The 15,060-nt window shown below is 53.8% G+C and overlaps 1 protein-coding gene across 4 annotated transcripts in view; it reads right to left on the bottom strand.

Moving 5' to 3' along the window:
• LOC116953190 (rab GTPase-activating protein 1-like) overlaps window positions 1-15,060 on the bottom strand; it is a 182,053-nt gene that overhangs the window by 25,997 nt on the left and 140,996 nt on the right. For all 4 annotated transcript variants that reach the window (XM_076074800.1, XM_076074802.1, XM_076074801.1 and 1 more), the window contains exons 14-18: window positions 7,691-7,804; window positions 5,347-5,421; window positions 4,369-4,494; window positions 2,428-2,571; window positions 1,289-1,330 (exon numbers count right to left, since the gene is read on the bottom strand). In XM_076074800.1, coding sequence (XP_075930915.1) covers window positions 1,289-1,330; window positions 2,428-2,571; window positions 4,369-4,494; window positions 5,347-5,421; window positions 7,691-7,804 — 501 coding nt within the window. The remainder of the gene's footprint in view (window positions 1-1,288; window positions 1,331-2,427; window positions 2,572-4,368; window positions 4,495-5,346; window positions 5,422-7,690; window positions 7,805-15,060) is intronic.

The following is a 15,060-nucleotide window of genomic DNA, read 5'->3' on the forward strand; positions in this document are numbered from 1 at the left end:
CCTGTACACCAGGCGAGGTAGTAAACATCTCCTAGCCACCGGCTCTCCTGTACACCAGGCGAGGTAGTAAACATCTCCTAGCCACCGGCTCTCCTGTACACCAGGCGAGGTAGTAAGCATCTCCTAGCCAGCGGCTCTCCTGTACACCAGGCGAGGTAGTAAACATCTCCTAGCCAGCGGCTCTCCTGTACACCAGGCGAGGTAGTAAACATCTCCTAGCCACCGGCTCTCCTGTACACCAGGCGAGGTAGTAAACATCTCCTAGCCAGCGGCTCTCCTGTACTCCAGGCAAGGTAGTAAACATCTCCTAGCCACCGGCTCTCCTGTACACCAGGCGAGGTAGTAAACATCTCCTAGCCAGCGGCTCTCCTGTACACCAGGCGAGGTAGTAAACATCTCCTAGCCACCGGCTCTCCTGTATGCCAGGCGAGGTAGTAAACATCTCCTAGCCACCGGCTCTCCTGTACACCAGGCGAGGTAGTAAACATCTCCTAGCCACCGGCTCTCCTGTAGACCAGGCGAGGTAGTAAACATCTCCTAGCCACCGGCTCTCCTGTACACCAGGCGAGGTAGTAAACATCTCCTAGCCACCGGCTGTCCTGTAGACCAGGCGAGGTAGTAAACATCTCCTAGCCACCAGCTCTCCTGTACACCAGGCGAGGTAGTAAACATCTCCTAGCCACCGGCTCTCCTGTACGCCAGGCGAGGTAGTAAACATCTCCCAGCCACCGGCTCTCCTGTACACCAGGCGAGGTAGTAAACATCTCCTAGCCACCGGCTCTCCTGTATGCCAGGCGAGGTAGTAAACATCTCCTAGCCAGCGGCTCTCCTGTACACCAGGCGAGGTAGTAAACATCTCCTAGCCACCGGCTCTCCTGTATGCCAGGCGAGGTAGTAAACATCTCCTAGCCAGCGGCTCTCCTGTACACCAGGCGAGGTAGTAAACATCTCCTAGCCACCGGCTCTCCTGTACACCAGGCGAGGTAGTAAACATCTCCCAGCCAGCGGCTCTCCTGTACACCGGGCGAGGTAGTAAACATCTCCTAGCCACCGGCTCTCCTGTACACCAGGCGAGGTAGTAAACATCTCCTAGCCAGCGGCAGGACGGCGGTGACCACTAACGGAGGTGACAATACCCAGGGAGGGAGGTCGGTGGGGGGGAGGGAGGGGGATGGGAGGGAGGAGGTGGGTGGGAGGGAGGGAGGGGGTGGGTGGGAGGGAGGGAGGAGGTGGGTGGGAGGGAGGGGGGGGGTGGGAGGGAGGGGGGGTAGGCGTGGGGGCCACTTGCCTTGAGTAGAGCCAGAGCGACGTTGAAGATGACGCTGAGACCCTGCGTGGGACGTGGTGGGGGGGGGGGAGACACGGAGCCAACGTCAGGAAGGTCAGCGTGGAGCATAAACCAGCATCACGCAAACTCCCGGCGTGCTCGCAGCAGCGGCGGCGGCGGCGGCAGCGGCGGCGGCAGCGGCGGCAGCGGCGGCGGCTTTTTGGCGAAGCCGTCGAACCGCATCGCGCGGAACTTTCAGACGCGCTTCTGCGGCCGTCTGGAACGCTCTTCCGTCCGATACCAGGAAGCCACCGGGAGTTATGAACTTTTACATCACCTCCATGGAAAACGAGTTTCTCAGGAACAGTTTGTTTGCGTTTAGTCTGTTGTCCTTCTCCCACGGTGCGAAACAAGTCCAATGCACAAAGATCAAAGATCCCCCGTATAGCCTTAACTGACTGTAGGGGCAAGTGCTGTTAGCGAGCACCTGTGAAGGCCGGAACGGTACACGAGGGGGTGGGTGGCCAGCACCACGCCCGACCGCCTTTGTCTCCCTAGTGGCGATGTGTACACACCGCACCAGGTACTCATTTGAGGCTGAGTCGACCTAGGGGAGGCCCGGGACCGGTTCAGATAATCGTCACTGGTGTTGGCCGTGAGCGGGAATCGAACCCGGGTCGCCAGGTTCATAGCGCAGCGCGCTAACCGCTACACTATCGCTCCCCACAACAACAACAACAACCGCCATTCGCCACTAAGTGGCGGTGACGTCACCACGACGCTTGTGCCAGGCTATGTGCACCCTGAGGCCACGTGAAGTGTCGAACGCCCGCTGGCAGGAGGTCACGGGGCAGACCCAGGTGCCACGGGTCGACTGACTGAGATGACTGGCTGATGCACCACCTGTGCCCCCTACTGTGCCAACCTGCTGTGCTTTAGCCACACGGCGCTCCGCTCGTTGTTCTGAGCGTCGCTCCCCACAACGCACACACACACAAGCGTACGACATACATGCAACACACGTACGTAACGTGACGACACGGGCATGCGCGATTCTTTTAACACGGCGCGCGACCGCTGAACTTCACGAAGAGAGCGGGGGGGCAATAAGACTACAACGACTACGACGTCGTCGACGATGGGTCGATGGCATCCCGCACCTCCGAGAGGAGGAGGTCGATGATGTGGAACACCATGTAGAGGGGGAACTTGGCGGTGAAGAGGGTGAGGAACCACTGGGATGCGTACATGTGGGCCTCCAGGCCTAGGCCCAGGAAGTGAGCGTACAGCTCGGGCACGTGCTCCTGTGGAAGGCAAAGAGAGAGAGAGACAAACCACGAATTCTATTTCACATCATTAGACCTCCTTTGCCAGTACCAAAATGTAATAATAGGGTTTTTCCCCTTTTTTTTGGCAATAAAACTGAAACCTTTTTTTACAAGGATTCATGTCTGCATTAACCACAATACCTGCAGTTAAAATGCAAACAAAAAAACATACTACGATAATATATGCATTGTCCTTGAAACTGATTGGTCCACACCAAGGGACGGCTTTTGGCGTCATCTGGTCGAGCACCAATCGGGTCGAGGCTCAAAAGAAAGCCGTCCCTTGGTGTGGACCAATCAGTTTCAAGGACAATGCATATATCATCATAGTATGTTTTTTTGTTTGCATTTTGACTGCAGGTATTGTGGTTAATGCAGTAGTATGAATCCTTGCAAAAAGGTTTCAGTTTTGTTGCCAGAAAAAAGGGGAAAACCCCTGTTATTATAACGAATTCTATTGTCGCAGGTTAATGCCCCACGGAGCTTCGTAAGGCCCCTTTCAGGAGCGGCCCGGCCATCACAAATGATTGCTCGGCGACGCGGCTTGCCATCATCGCGTGGACAATTGAATCATTTGGCGGGACCCCGGGGTCCCACAAAAATCGGGTCAATAATTATTATTTTGCAGTCCGCCCCACTACGTGACCCCACCAGCAACGCGCCGCCCACCCAGACTCAAAGCCAACAAGCGCCAGCAGCAGCAGCAGGCGGCGATCGACACGATGGGCGCCACCCCACCGGCCAAACCCGAGCCCCGGGGGGGGGCGTCCGCCGCGGTCGCGCGCGGCGACGACGCCCTCCGGTCAGCCATCGATCCTCGGCTTCTTTGCCAAGGCGAGCCCCCCCACCGCCCCCCCCCCCCCCAGGCAGTGAATTTAACGTGTTTATGTAAATCTAGAATTTATGTAATTTTTCAACTTTTTACGAAACTTAGTGCCCCGAGTAGCTCTCGACGAGGCCAATCGATTGACGCTAGTTTTGTTGTCGGTAAGGCCTTAACAAGACTCGTGTCGCTACGCGGTTTTTCCCACCCCGGGGCAGTGATGGGACCCCGGGGTCCCGCCAATTGCTTCATTTATCGCAGCCAAATGCTCTGAAGCGCAGGATGTTGATTGTGAACGTGGAGGGAAAAAGCGGAGGATCCAGGGAAAAATTCACGCGACCACGGAGAGAGAGACACGCAAACTACAAATATACAGCAGGCGTCAGGGTCGGGATCGAACCCACGACCTCTTGTATACCAGGCGAGGTAGTTAACATCTCCTAGCCACCGTGGCAAGGGTGAGCTACCGTGTGGCCTGGACAGAAGGTTGGGGTGAGCGCCGTTCGCGAGCACCGCCTGTGAAGGCTGGCACCACATGCACGCGCGCACGGATGCACTCACGCAGGCGCGCAAAAAAATATATACAAAGATCCCCCATATAGCCTATAACAGACTGTTGGGGCAAGTGCTGTTAGCGAGCACCTATGAAGGCTGGAACGGCACACGAAGGGGTGGATGGCCAGCACCACGCCCGGCCGCCTTTGTCTCCCTAGTGGCGATGTTTACGCATTACTCTAGGCACTCATTCGAGGCTGAGTCGACTTAGGAGAGGCCCAGGACCGGTTCAGATAATTGTCACCGGCGTTGACCATGAGCAGGAATCGAACCCGGGTCGCCAGGTTCGTAGAGCAGCGCGCTAACCGCTACACCACCGCTCCCCACACGCACACGCGCGCGCGCACACACACACACACAGAGACACACACAGAGACACACACACACTCACACACCTGCATGAGTCTCTCCAGCTGGTAGAACTTGCAGTGGAGGTCATCGAAGTTTTGCCGGAAGAGGTCGCGCAGGCCGTAGGCGAACATGATCCTCACGAGCACCCCAAACGCCTGCTCCTCGGGCATCTGGGAGCGAGTAAACGCGAGCGGACGTTGGGGCGCACGGTCAGCGCACGGCGCTACGAACCCGGCGGCCCGAGTTCGATTCCCGATCCCCACGACCGCCTACACCGGCGACGATCATCTGAACCGGTTCTGGGTCTCCCCTAGAGTGAGTGAATGTGAGTGAGTGAATGTGAGTGAGTGAATGTGAGTGCGAGTGAGTGAATGTGAGTGAGTGAATGTGAGTGAGTGAATGTGCGTGCGAGTGAGTGAATGTGAGTGAGTGAATGTGAGTGAGTGAATGTGAGTGCGAGTGAGTGAATGTGAGTGAGTGAATGTAAGTGCGAGTGAGTGAATGTGAATGAGTGAATGTGAGTGAGTGTGAGTGACTGAATGTGAGTGCGAGTGAGTGACTGAATGTGAGTGCGAGTGAGTGAATGTTAGTGAGTGAATGGGAATGTGAGTGAGTGAATGTGAGTGAATGTGAATGAGTGAGTGTGAGTGAGTGAATGTGAGTGAGTGAATGTGATTGCGAGTGAGTGAGTGTGAGTGAATGTGAGTGTGGGTGAGTGAATGTGAGTGAGTGCGAATGAGTGAATGTGAGTACGAGTGAATGTGAGTGAGTGAATGTGAGTGAGTGAATGTGAGTGTGAGTGAATGTGAGTGCGAGTGAGGGAATGTGAGTGAGTGAATGTGAGTGAGTGAATGTGAGTGAGTGTGAGTGACTGAATGTGAGTGCGAGTGAGTGAATGTGAGTGAGTGAATGTGAGTGCGAGTGAGTGTGAGTGAATGTGAGTGAGTGAATGTGAGTGAGTGAATGCGAGTGAATGTAAGTGCGAGTGAGTGAATGTGAGTACGAGTGAGTGAGCGACTCACGTGCAGGAGCAGTACGGCTGCGAGGAACGACTGTCCCTGGCAGTAGCCGATCTCCTCGTCGTAGATCGAGTAGGCCTGTGGTGGGGCAGACAATCATCGTCGTCGTCGTCGTCATCATCAAGGGCAAGCTGCCACTACGAGGTCCCCTAGGCTAATGTGCACTGAGACAAGTTGTAAGAATTTGTTTGACCCTTTCTGGAAATAAAGCAGGAGGTGTTAAGACGTTAAAACACCAAACTGAAACCTTTCGCAAGGAATCATGTCTACATTAACCACACATCATTGTGGTGAACATGAAAACAACAACAACAACACATGCTCTGGTAGTGTGTAATGCATTGTCTTTAAAACTGATTGGTCCACACCAGAGACGGCTTTCTTTTTAGAGCCTCGTCTCAAACAGCGTCGGGCCAGAGGACGCCAAAAGGCGAACAGCACAAAGACAACGCCACTATCAGGACATTGAGAGCTCGTGGTGAGCAGCTACACCATGGGACCTCCCTTGCCAGTATCAAAATATAAAACTTATTCTTATATTTTGATACTGGCAAGGAAGGCGCCTGGATGAGACGAGTTGATTCTGTTCCACCAGGCGAGAAATGAAGTGGCCAGGAGAGACGCATCATCATCATTATTATTATTTACTAGCCTATAGCCCGTCCAAGGACGGCTGTATTGCAGTAAATCTGAAACTTGCAAGTGAAAAGCAGACCAAGACGTGATATTCATTTCATTAATGCCTGTGCAGTTTGTAAGGGCGCGGTGACACAGACCTATTGCCTTTAAAGGTTATAATCCCCTTGTTCATCACGACGTCCTTTTTACTTCGATGTCTCAACAGCGTGACGGAGATCACGTGATGACGTGAGGGTTCTGCCTTTGTAGTGAGGGTTGTCAGCTGACGCCGAGGAGGGGGGAGGAGGCGCCTCGCCCCCTCCCATGTGGAGTGACGTCACCCGCTCATGATTATTAATGAGGGGGCTGTTTGATGTGGAATGACATCACCCGCTGATGATTATTAATGAGGGGGGGGGTTCTCCATGCGGAGTAACGTCACCCGCTGATGATTATTAATGAGGGGCAGGTCCATGTGGAAGACGTAACCTGTTCATGATTAATGAGGGGGGCTGGTCGACGTGGAGTGACGTCACACGCGTTACACACTGACATTCTTGGGTAACTATAGCAGACAATTTCTACGAGACTCCCACCGCTCTCTCTCAGATGCCCGTGGTGGCTCCTAACGACGGCAACCACGTGACAGCCGCCGCTAATTTGGGTGCCACGGTGGCTAGGAGATGTTAACTACCTCGCCTGGTATACAGGAGGTCGTGGGTTCAATCCCGACCCTGATGCCTGCTGTATATTTGGCGTTTGCGGTGTCTCTCTCTCTCATCATCATCATCACGGTGGCTAGGGAGATGTGAACTACCTCGCCTGGTATACAGGAGGTCGTGGGTTCGATCCCGACCCTGATGCCTACTGTATATTTGGAGTTTGCGTGTCTCTCTCTCTCTCCCCGTGGTCGCGTGGATTTTTCTCCGGGTCCTCTGGTTCTTCCCTCCCCGTTTAGAATCAACATCACACGTTTGGAGCATTTGGCTGCTATACATTTATACACGAGGATGAGCCACTTCGTTGAGCTATCATTTACGATGGCCAGGTTGCTTCTGAAAAAAAAGCTACATAGCTCAGTGGGCCTTACCTGGTAAAATTAAAAAAATATCCAGAATAGTTTTTTTTGGGTGAAATCGCATAACGACAATGTTTTAAACGCGTCACCACCCGACACAGCCAATTAGTAAGCTTTGTTCCGTAAATAAAACATGCCAACTAGTTACTAGTTCAGCACTACCGGTGTGTTGGAGAGTAAACCCACCACAACATTTACAATTCGAGCACCGTGACGTTTCACCGGTAATTACAACCGGCATCATCAGGCAACAGCCAGAGTTGTGGAGAAATCCTCCTCCTGTTTCCGTCTTACATAGAGGGATAAAAGTGATGTCGTCATTTGCGAGCCAACCAAAATAAAAAGTTTCCTTTTATACGGAACGAGGAGCCCCCCCACCACCCACCCCACCCCACCCCCCCGCGCGCCCCCCCTGTCCACCCTTCGCCCCCCGCGATTTATTTGCCACGACAAAGGGGAGCTCGGATAACTGAGGTGGTGAAATAAAGAAGTAAAAAAATATCTACGAATGTGTTTAATCACAGGTGTTGCTCGCTCACAGCGCTTGCCCCCACCAGTCTGTTGAGGCTATGCAGGGGGGCGGGATCTTTGTCTTTGTGTGTCGGGGGGAGGAGGAGGGGGGGAGTGTGGGGGGGGGCAGGCAATGCCGACCTTGCAGATTTTGTAGAGGGAGTCTTGCCCGTCTCCACCGCTGTCCTTGAAATATCCGTGCGCCGGGAAGGTTCGGTTGATGTCCCTCGTGATGGCGGAGTCCTGCGGAGACACCTGGGGCGCGGTGGGGGGTACGGGGGGAGGGAAGAGGTGGGGGGTGCAGGGGGAGGGAAGAGGTGGGGGGGCAGAGTGGGGGGGTGCAGGAGATACGGTGAGGGCCGAGCCGGCAAGGCGGACGGGGAGGAGGTTCATAGTGGCCGCGTCAGACACACGATGGTGACGCATCACGCCTTTGCATTCTTTCGACTGGAATGGCCAATCCATAAGAGTGTTTTTTTTTTGGGTTCGATCACCTAAGTATATAAATGTTGTGTCGTTAAACCCACCACCACCCGACACAGCCAATTAGTACGGTTTGTCACGTAAACAGAACGTGGCCAATCCGTTACTTAGGACAGCACACCAGCTCTGCGTTGGAGAGCAAAGCCACAACATTTTACAATCTGAGTACTTACTAATTGGCTGTGTCGGGTGGTGGCGGGTTTAACGACACAACATTTATATATTAACGCGATCAAACCCCACAAACCCCCCAAACCCCCCGTCCCCACAACTAACAGACTACTTGCCCACTGGTACGCTGATGCGGCGTGTGACCTGTGCCACGCAGGGACGGCTGCCATCAGGTGGATGCTGCCCCCCTAGGCTCAATGACGTGTAGCCCGTATGGGCTTAACGTAAATGAACCGCAAGGATAATTGTGAATGAAAGTAATAATGACCATGGATTGGAGCCACAGAGTCACATGAGCGCAGAAGAACAACTTTGAAATAAAGAGTTGCAGTTCCACAACCCTCTGGTGTCCCTTGGTGGTGGAGTCATCCAAATCTCAGAAGGAGGGCAGAACGCAACGCAGAGTGTCCACTCATCGCCTCCGGACACGTCTATATATTTTTATTTTTTAACTTATTAACCGGCCTGTCCCCTCGTAACCATCACGGGAGGAGAGGGATGGGCGGGCCCGTTACAGACGCGAGGGCGATTTGAGATGCTGGCCCATTCAAGTGAGCGCCCTGCACACGCAACGCGCTGTGACCGCCGTTGACAAAGTGCGGCCGCGCTGAGTCTCGAGGCCGCTTCTCAGGAGGATCTTGCCGAGTTTTTCTTTTCGCAACAGAGGGCCGCGATGTTGCCGCTGGGTGATCGTCACAGGCACAGCATCGTCAGCGTTTGGCCAACACCGGTTGCATTGCAAATGGGGTTTCTTTTTAGCTATGGGGAGGGGGGGAAAAGCAACCCATCGCTGAGCAGCGGGCGAACGTACAAACTCCTAAGACAAAGATCCCCCACCAGAATGTTGGGGCAAGTGTTGTCAGCGAGCACCTATGAAGGCCGGCACGGCACACGAGGGGGTGTCCAGCACCACGCACGGCCGCCTTTGTCTCCCTCGTGGCGATGTTTATTGCACACCGCACCTGACCCAGGACTGCGGTTGAAGGAATCGTCACTGACGTTGCCCGTGAGTGGGGAATCAAACTCGGGTCGCCGGATGCGAAGCACATCGCGCTAATCACTGCGCCGTTGTGTCGTCCACCCCCCCACACACTCGACACAGTCACGCACACTCACACACTCACCCTATCACAACTCACACTCACCATATCACAACTCACACACTCACCCTATCACAACTCACACTCACCATATCACAACTCACACACTCAACCTATCACAACTCACACTCACCATATCACAACTCACACTCACCCTATCGCAACTCACACTCACCATATCACAACTCACACACTCAACCTATCGCAACTCACACTCACCATATCACACACACTCATCCTATCGCAACTCACACTCACCCTATCACACACACTCACCCTATCGCAACTCACACTCACCATATCACAACTCACACACACCCTATCACACACACTCACCATATCACACACACTCACCCTATCGCAACTCACACTCACCATATCACAACTCACACTCACCATATCACAACTCACACACTCACCATATCACAACTCACACACTCACCCTATCACAACTCACACACTCACCCTATCGCAACTCACACTCACCATATCACAACTCACACTCACCCTATCACAACTCACCCTATCACACACACTCACCCTATCACACACACTCACCATATCACAACTCACCCTATCACAACTCACCCTATCACACACACTCACCCTATCACAATTCACACTCACCCTATCACACACACTCACCCTATCACAACTCACACTCACCCTATCACACACACTCACCCTATCACAACTCACACTCACCATATCACAACTCACACACACCCTATCACACACACTCACCCTATCACACACACTCAACCTATCACAACTCACACTCACCATATCACAACTCACACTCACCCTATCACAACTCACACTCACCATATCACACACACTCACCCTATCACAACTCACACTCACCATATCACAACTCACACTCACCCTATCACAACTCACACTCACCCTATCACAACTCACACTCACCCTATCATAACTCACATTCACCCTATCACAACTCACACTCACCCTATCACACACACTCACCCTATCACACACACTCACCCTATCACAACTCACACTCACCCTATCACACACACTCACCATATCACACACACTCACCCTATCACACACACTCACCCTATCACACACACTCACCCTATCACAACTCACACTCACCCTATCACACGCACTCACCCTATCACAACTCACACTCACCATATCACAACTCACACACACCATATCACAACTCACACACACACTCACCCTATCACAACTCACACTCACCATATCACAACTCACACTCACCCTATCACAACTCACACTCACCCTATCACAACTCACACTCACCCTATCATAACTCACATTCACCCTATCACAACTCACACTCACCCTATCACGCACACTCACCCTATCACACACACTCACCATATCACGCACACTCACCCTATCACACACACTCACCCTATCACACACACTCACCCTATCACAACTCACACTCACCCTATCACACGCACTCACCCTATCACAACTCACACTCACCATATCACAACTCACACACACCATATCACAACTCACACACACACTCACCCTATCACAACTCACACTCACCATATCACAACTCACACACACCATATCACAACCCACACTCACCCTATCACAACTCACACACACACACACTAATCCTATCACAACCCACACTCACCCTATCACACACACTCACCCTATCACAACTCACACTCACCCTATCACACACACTCACCCTATCACAACTCACACACACCATATCACAACCCACACTCACCATATCACAACTCACACACACCATATCACAACCCACACTCACCATATCACAACTCACACACACCATATCACAACCCACACTCACCATAGCACAACTCACACACACCATATCACAACGCACACACACACTCACCCTATCACACACACTCACCCTACCACACACACTCACCCTACCACAACTCACACACACACTAATCCTATCACAACTCACACACACACACTAATCCTATCACAACTCACACTCACCCTATCACAACTCACACACACTAATCCTATCACAACCCACAACAACAACCGCCATTCGCCACTAAGTGGCGGTGACGTCACCACGACGCTTGTGCCAGGCTATGTGCACCCTGAGGCCACGTGAAGTGTCGAACGCCCGCTGGCAGGAGGTCACGGGGCAGACCCAGGTGCCACGGGTCGACTGACTGAGATGACTGGCTGATGCACCACCTGTGCCCCCTACTGTGCCAACCTGCTGTGCTTTAGCCACCCGGCGCTCCGCTCGCTGTTGTGAGCGTCGCTCCTCCACCCTCCGTTGTTGTTGGAGGGCGACTGCCTCCAACTGCCCAGTAGCATCCTTCACGAGCCTCCTCCACAGAGGCCGATCTTGACACCGCTGGTACCAGTCATCGGCAAGTCCACTCAGCTCCACGTCCTCCTGTACCACATCACTCCATCTCTTCTCTAGCCCGTGCCGCGCCCGCTTAGCCCCCTCAATCCGGCCAAACAAAAGCTGTTTCGGCATGCGGTGGCTGGGCATGCGGGCTACATGACCCAGCCATCGCAGCCTTGCCTGCCGGAGGAGCTCACCGATGGGACCCTGCCCAGATCTTTCAAGGATTTGTGAGCTCCTCACACAATCCAGTCTGGTTAAACCCAGGATGGATCGTAGGCAGGCCAGCCTAAATGTTTCTAACCGGCGAAGATGTTCCATTAGGGGGGCCCACGTTTCGCAAGCGTAGAGAAGGGAGGGAATGACCGTGGCCGAGAAGACCTGAAGCTTAGTGCGGAGCGACAGACCAGGTAGCTTCCACACAGCGTTACGCAACCGATGAAAAGATATTGCCGCTCGACTGATTCGGAGTGAGACCTCTGCTGTTAAACTGGAGCCAGTCATAAGCACACTGCCCAGGTATGGGAAACTCTCCACTCTCTCCACAACTGCCCCATCACCGATTGGGAGTTGTGGGGGTGGAGTGTCCGATGGTACAAAATACCCAGGCAGGTGCTTAGTTTTGGTGGGGCTGATGGTAAGGCCCCACCTCTTAGTGGCACGCTCCAGTCTCAGCAGCAGCGTCTCCAACTCCTCCTCTGACTGAGCAGCTATTACCAAGTCATCAGCATACATAACGTGGTTGAGCAATAGGGAGCCATCCCTTGACCGCACCCGGGCATCGATTAGCCTCCCATTATATCTGTACCATATGGAGATTCCCCCGGTACAGCTATTGAAGGCTTCACGAACTACGTGGTCAAAATAGATGTTAAATAATGTGGGAGCCAGAGGACATCCCTGTCGCACCCCAAGGTGTACAGGGAATGGCTCTGACTCCCGGCCACGTAGTTTTACCCGGGCCCGCTCACCATCATGAAGGTCCTTAATGATCGTGAGCAGAGGGTCAGGTACTCCAAAAGCACGAAGAACGACCCAGAGCCCAGGCCTACTGATGGTATCATAGGCCTTGACCAGGTCAATAAAGCAGAGATGTAGGTCTTGTTGGAATTCCCTACACCTCTGCTGTAGCAGACGGACAGAAAATATGGCATCTGTGCAGGACCGCCCTTTCCTGAAACCGCATTGGGGCTCCGCAAGCCTCTCCTCAGCGTGCCTGGCAAGGCGATGCTGAATAATCCTTGCCAGGACCTTTCCCGGCACACTGAGGAGTGAGATGCCCCTGTAGTTGTTACAGTCTGTGCGGTCCCCCTTCTTAAAAAGGGGGACCACCAGGGCATCCTTCCAATCCTGCGGAACCCGTCCAGTGGTCCAGACTGTTGTTATGATGTCATATAGGGCAGTCTGTGCACAAACGCCACCCTCCCTCAGCATTTCGCTTGGGAGATCATCTCTGCCCGCTGCCTTTCCTGGTCTCAGACTCCGGATCGCCTTCAATACTTCCTCAGCAGATGGCACCTCAGCCAGCCACTCACAGGGGGTGACTTCATCCAATATTTGAGGCACCGCAGCCTCAGCAGGGTCATCCTCACTTTGTGCCACGATGTTTTCCTGGCTGAGGGATTTTCCCTCCCCCAGGACCTCACAGAAATGCTCAGCAAATCTGCGAACCTGTTCCTGGGGGTCGGAAATTGGATCACCGTTTTTTCCCCTAATGATGGTAATAGGTGTGGCGCTGCAGGTTACTTTTTTGATGGAGTTAAATAGAGATTTGTGATCACGGGCCACTGAAGCAGACTCCATCTCCTCAGCAACCCGCGACCACCACCCATCCTTGCAGCGCCTCACGGCTCTCCGAACCTCCGAGCGAAGGCTGCGGTAAGCCTCCTCATTCTCTGACGTGGGATTCTGTAGCCGATGACAGTGGGCCTGTCGCTTTTTCTCAACCATCGTGAACAACTCCTCTGTCATCCAGGGTGTCTGGGGAGGTCTGGACCGCGTACCCAAAGCAGCCATTGCAGCTGCATGAGTCACAGTCCTAAACCTCGCCCATTTACCCTCGACATCAGGAGGAGTCGGGGACGATGCCAATCCCAGCCGCAAGCGATGATGAAATTCTCGCTTGCAACTTTCATCAGATAACTGAGACCAGGCCACTTTAGGTTGGAATGGGGTCCTGGGTGTACACCCACCACCGGAGTGGAAGAATGGCAGGCGCATCTTACAGATGACTAGTCGATGGTCAGAGGGAAGATCAGCTCCACGGTAGGTCCTGGTGTCAAGGACATGGGCTCGCATTCGCTGGTCCGTCACTATGTAGTCCAGCAGATGTTCTTGCTTGGACCCGGCATGCATCCATGATGTTGTGTGGATGCGCCGATGCCGGAACAGCGTGTTGGTAATTACAAGCCCATGGGCTGCACAAAAATCTAGCAGCCTCCTACCGTTGTTATTGAGCTGATCTGGCCCATGCCCTCCAATCACTCCAGACCAGGTGCCAGTATCATGACCAACTCGGGCATTGAAGTCACCCAACATGATGACTCTATCCCGAGGGGCCACTTTAGCCAGCACCTGTGACAGGAGGTCATAGAAGGCATCTGACTCATCGGCTTTGCCTGCATCCCTCCACGGATGTTCATCTTCGGTGGGGGCATAAGTAACCACGACCACCATTCCTCGCCTCCGGTTGATGGGAAGGCGAGCCCAAAGTAGCCTGGGGCTTACAGCTTCCCACACCTCACCGCCACGCTCCCACGCCCCCTTCATTCTTTTGTTCAAAAGAAGACCCACACCCTGTTGTTTGGCAGTCTGCTGCCCCGAGTAGAGGACTGTCCACCCCTCATGGTGGCAGGAGCCAGAGCCGGTCCACCGGACCTCCTGAATGCCGCATAGATCCAGGCGGTACCGGTCCAGCTCCCGACAGAGGAGTGGCAGCCTCTCCTCTGCAGTGAGCGTTCGAACATTCCACGTGGCCACCCGTAGTGGCTTTTCGTTGTTTCTGGAGTAGCCCCGAGGGTAGGTATTCAATCTCCTGGCTCCGCCAATTGGGGTTTGGCCAGGAGACGTCATAGACGCCTGGCCCCCCGGGGCCTCCGGCACAAGCTTAGTTGTTACATATTTCAGTTTAATTCGTAGTTTCGTGGTAATTAATTGAAGGTGGAGGGGTTACCAGCCCCTCGCACCCGTCCAGAGCCCCCGTTTAGCCCCTGTGGTGGACACATATGCCATGAGGGGAGGAGCCAATCAAAATTGGATCTCCCCCCACAGCGCTGTCCACGACAGAGTTGCCCGTCCGGCACCGCGAGGAGGTAGGGGGTTGTTTTGCCGGACTCAACCCACACTCACCCTATCACACACACTCACCCTACCACAACTCACACACACACTCACCC

The sequence above is a fragment of the Petromyzon marinus genome, chromosome 50 (assembly GCF_048934315.1).
Source record: "Petromyzon marinus isolate PM22_M1 ecotype Great Lakes invasive population chromosome 50, UKy_Petmar_22M1.pri1.0, whole genome shotgun sequence".
NCBI lineage: Eukaryota > Metazoa > Chordata > Hyperoartia > Petromyzontiformes > Petromyzontidae > Petromyzon > Petromyzon marinus.